We start from the raw sequence: 4,213 nt of genomic DNA, 5'->3' as shown, positions 1-4,213 counted from the left end.
GGCCTGATGCCCTGGTTGTCCCGCACATGCCTTGTCAGCGCCCTCAAGATGAACCGCTCCATAATCTTCCCCGGCACCGAGGTCAGGCTGACAGGCCTGTAGTTCCCCGGGTCCTCCTTCCGGCCCTTGTTGTAGATGGGGGTCACATTGGCAAGCCTCCAGTTGTCCGGGAGCTCCCCCATTAACCAGGAGTCTTGAGCACATACTACTAGGCCTCCTCACTTTGAACATAAAGGAGAAGGGGCTGAAGAGTTACAGGTACAGATGGGTATATGACTGCTAGAGAATGGTCTGAAAAATCTTGAACCCTTCAGTTATTCTCAAATTTCAGCATTCTTATGCCATATATTGGTTATGGTGAAACACTCTGGCAAGGTGTTTACACTTGAAGTTTGCGTAAGAAATAACTTCCTGTTGCTATTAGTTTTAATGCAAGTAATAGAAAGATCAGCAGGCTTCAGTCTGCTTATGTGTTGCTATGGTTTCAAATCTTTTCTATTTAAAAAAAAAATTTTAAGGATTTAAAATTCTTTGAAGCATGAATGAACACAAGGTTGCAAAATCAAGCATTCAGAAGGTAGGTTGTGCAACCTATTCTGTTGCATGTAAGCATTGGTAAGTCTTCACACATGGTCACATACTGCATTGCCTCAAATGTAAGTTGGCTGTTCAAGAGGTTTGAATTAGGCTGTTACAAGAGAGGTCGGACTTTTTTCAGCCCATTAATACAGTTTGCAGGCATTGTAATGGACTTGGATGGTGCAGAAATCTTGGCTAAGACTGGAATGAGCAGTGCTTAAGATGGTGTGGTTTTGCATTCCACAGCCCTTTCTTTTAATGGTTATTTAACCTGTCAGTCAGTCTTATTTTCATATTCCCGACTGCCTGTATCTTAAGAATGTCTACACAAAACATTCTTATTTCTATTGTCTTTATTTCCTTTCTCTCCCTTTACCCCCACCTGTGTTACTCTTTCTTTTGATGCAATAAACAAGAAGGAGGAAACAATAACATTCACAGTTACTTTAAAATTGAGCCATGGTGTAACCACCAAAGTTTGCAATGAAGATGCTAAACGAAAATTCTTTTAATCAAAGCACTTAATCTCATCTGATTTCCTGTGTGTCTCTTTTTTTGTGTCTGCTAATTAATACCTTTCAAAAATCTGGCAGGAATTTTCTGGCATAGGTACTGTGGTACTCTGGTGTCTCTGCGTTTAGTCCTTCAGACTTCTACAATGGTATAGTCATGTTAATCTTAGATGCTTTGAGTCTGGGTTATTACATCATGATAAGCAAAACAGGATGAAGGCTTTCTTCATCACCTCTCTGCAGTAATCTTTCCTGATCTCTGCAGCCAATTCTATGCCTACCCATAAAGGGAGGCAAGGAGAAGTAAGCTCTTTCTATTTCAGCAAGAATGTATCTGAATTTGAGATTCATGCTCAGCTGCCAGCAGGGAGGGGGGATCATCTCAAATCAAATCAAATAATGGTAATGTGGAACCACAAGCCGAGGTCATGCTGTCTTGCTGTCCTGCATGAGTGCAAAGCAAAGGCTGTGATTTGGCTGTAATGAGATGGTCTTGATATGTGATGGTAGATACATAATTTGAGTTATTCTTTAGGCAATCAGGTGCAGGCTGGCTTTCATTGAGCCTTATAAAGGGGCAAATGAGTGGAACAGAGAAGCCAAGGAAAGATTTGAAGAAATGACTGAAGATAAGCTTATGCTGTGTTCAGTTGTTGGTAAGTTATCGACAGTGTATTAATTTATATTTAAATATTATTAAATTAATTCAAATGTAGAAACATGCACTTTCATATTTTAAATAGTATTTATTTGAAATGCTTATGTTCATGCTTATAACAGGTAGCATGGAGTGAGATTATCTAAACATGAACTAATTGGAGGAGACGTAACAGATACAACTTCCGACAAAAGCTCTGTTTATGTCTTCTCTTACAGACCACACCAGTGTTACATGATAACAAATATCCTAGTTTATTAAGATGGGCTTGTTTCCAAAAGTACTAGCGTGGGGGGGGCTGCGGGGGGAAGTCAACTAACACATATATGCCTTAGGAGGATTTTTCTCAATACCATTTATTGTTAATATGCAGCTAGTTATTTTTCAACACCTGTGGAATGGTCTAATAAATGACCATGTAATAAATTTAAGCTAATAAATGAAATACATGTAGCAGTTGGTTTCTTTGTACAAAAATATTTTGTAATTGTTGGTGTATTTTAAGTTAATTTTATAGGTATGTGCAAAGCTAAGCCTCTACATATTGTTGATGTTCAAAATCAATTATTTCATAAATCAAATGTAGTTTTACAAAATTCTGTCTCTTAGTACCATTTGCTGTGTCTCCAAAACCATAAATAGTCTTTATACTGTCATTGATTGGCACTAATTATGTTTATATTATTTATTCACAGAAATTTTAGATAACATCTTATCTGTTGAACTCTCTGACTCCTCTGCTGTTCATGGAAGAAGCTTTAGTATTAACTGCCAGCTAGTTAAAGAAGACTTAGCATCCTACATACCTGGGTAAATACGCTGTGCATAACTTAAGTATTTAAAAATACTGAATTTGTGTAACAAAATTACTGGCTTTAGTATGTCACCTCCAGTGACTGGAATTTACCACATTTGTGATAAATTCATTACAAATCACATCCATCAACTGACATAAGTTACAGAGTATAACTCTGCAGTTTGGCATAGTTGAGTTCTCAAACGAAATCTTGACTAACATAATTTATTGAAATTGATTCAAAAGTTGATGAAATGTTTTGCATCATACTTGTAATGTATTTAAGTGCCAAATCTTCCCAAACTGGTAATAGTTAAGGTTCCCATTCTTTGTAATAAGAAAAGGAATATCACTTGTGTATTTAACCTGCACCTAAGGTAAGCCATGTCTTTGGAAGGTCTGTTATTAGAAAACAGATACTCAGATAACCAGCTATGACAGTGACAGACAGAAGAGTTGGGAAGCCTGCTGGGGGAGATGAGGCTGGGAAGGAGATAACACTGCTGCATTTAATTTGCTGGCTTTTTAAAAAGATAATCCATGGGCTGTATTTATGAAAATCAGTAATTATTGTTTCATTAATAATTTTTGAATACTGATAAAAAGATTGTTAAATAGAAAGTTTTGATTCCAAAACGAAATGCCTGAATTTGCTTTTTTCAGGAGAAAGCAAATAAGTGGATTTTCATCTCTTAGCTCAGAAATATAACTAAACCCTAGTAACACTTTTCTTGTACTAGTCACAATTTTTAGTAAGATTTTCGTAAAGTTAAGCAGCTTTAAACCTGAACAGCTGAATTGTTTTGTCACTGTCAGTAGGGTATTTTGTTGTGTTGCAGCTGTACTTAGATGCCTGCTTGCGGCCTGCAAACAAGTGGGTATGTTACTTGAATATAAGTTGCTGTGTAACACTGATAACTTTACTAATGTGGATTTTTTGGTCACTCGCTCACTCCCCCTTCTTTTGTTGCTCTGCGAAGAAAATAGAAGAAACAGGAGCAAGAAAACTCATGGGTCAAAATAAAGACAGGGAAATCGCTTACCAAGTACTATTGCGGGCAAAACAGACTTAATTTAACTTAATTAAGCTTAATTACTAATTAGCATAAATATTTAATTACCGATTCAGGCATTGGGACACACAAGACAAACATTTATAGCACCTACCCTCCCCCTTTCCCGGGTTCAACTTCACTCCAAGGACCCCTCCTCCCCCTCCTACTCTCCGGTTAACACTCAGTCCCTTCAGTGAGGCAGCAAGCAGTGCAGGGGGTTGGGGTCAGGACACAGCAATTCCTCCCTGCTCCTCCTTCCTTCTTGCTCTTTTCTTCCTGTGCTCCAGCGTGGGCCCTCCACGGGCCTCAGTCCCCTCAGGAGTGTGCCTCTTCCTCCACAAAATACCGTCTACTGTTCTGACCTTGGTGTTCCCTATGTTATTTCTCTTCTGTTCCCTCCTCTTTCTCCCGGGCATTTTCTGCCCTTCATTACATTAGAGGTGCCACCAGCTTCACTGAAGGGCTCAGCCATGTCCTGTAGAGGGTCTGTTGCAGAGACGGCTGAAACAGGCTGTGTCCACCATGGGGCAGCACCTGGCTGCTTCTCTCAGAGGTCACCCCTGCAGCCCCTCTCCCCAGCTACCAACATCTTGCCATTTACACGTGCACTGTG

At 39.3% G+C, this 4,213-nt stretch overlaps 1 protein-coding gene across 1 annotated transcript in view; it reads left to right on the top strand.

The window, feature by feature from the left end:
- The window catches only part of RNF17 (ring finger protein 17), a 56,113-nt gene that overhangs the window by 25,057 nt on the left and 26,843 nt on the right, over positions 1-4,213 (top strand). The window contains exons 20-21 of the mRNA XM_019472098.1: positions 1,627-1,747; positions 2,445-2,559. Of these exons, the coding sequence (XP_019327643.1) occupies positions 1,627-1,747; positions 2,445-2,559 (236 nt within the window). The remainder of the gene's footprint in view (positions 1-1,626; positions 1,748-2,444; positions 2,560-4,213) is intronic.

Source organism: Aptenodytes forsteri, unplaced genomic scaffold (assembly GCF_000699145.1).
Source record: "Aptenodytes forsteri isolate BGI_AS27 unplaced genomic scaffold, ASM69914v1 Scaffold307, whole genome shotgun sequence".
Classification (NCBI taxonomy): Eukaryota; Metazoa; Chordata; class Aves; order Sphenisciformes; family Spheniscidae; genus Aptenodytes; species Aptenodytes forsteri.
Note: the sequence above shows the minus strand (reverse complement) of the source record. Positions and strands in the feature narration are given on the sequence as shown.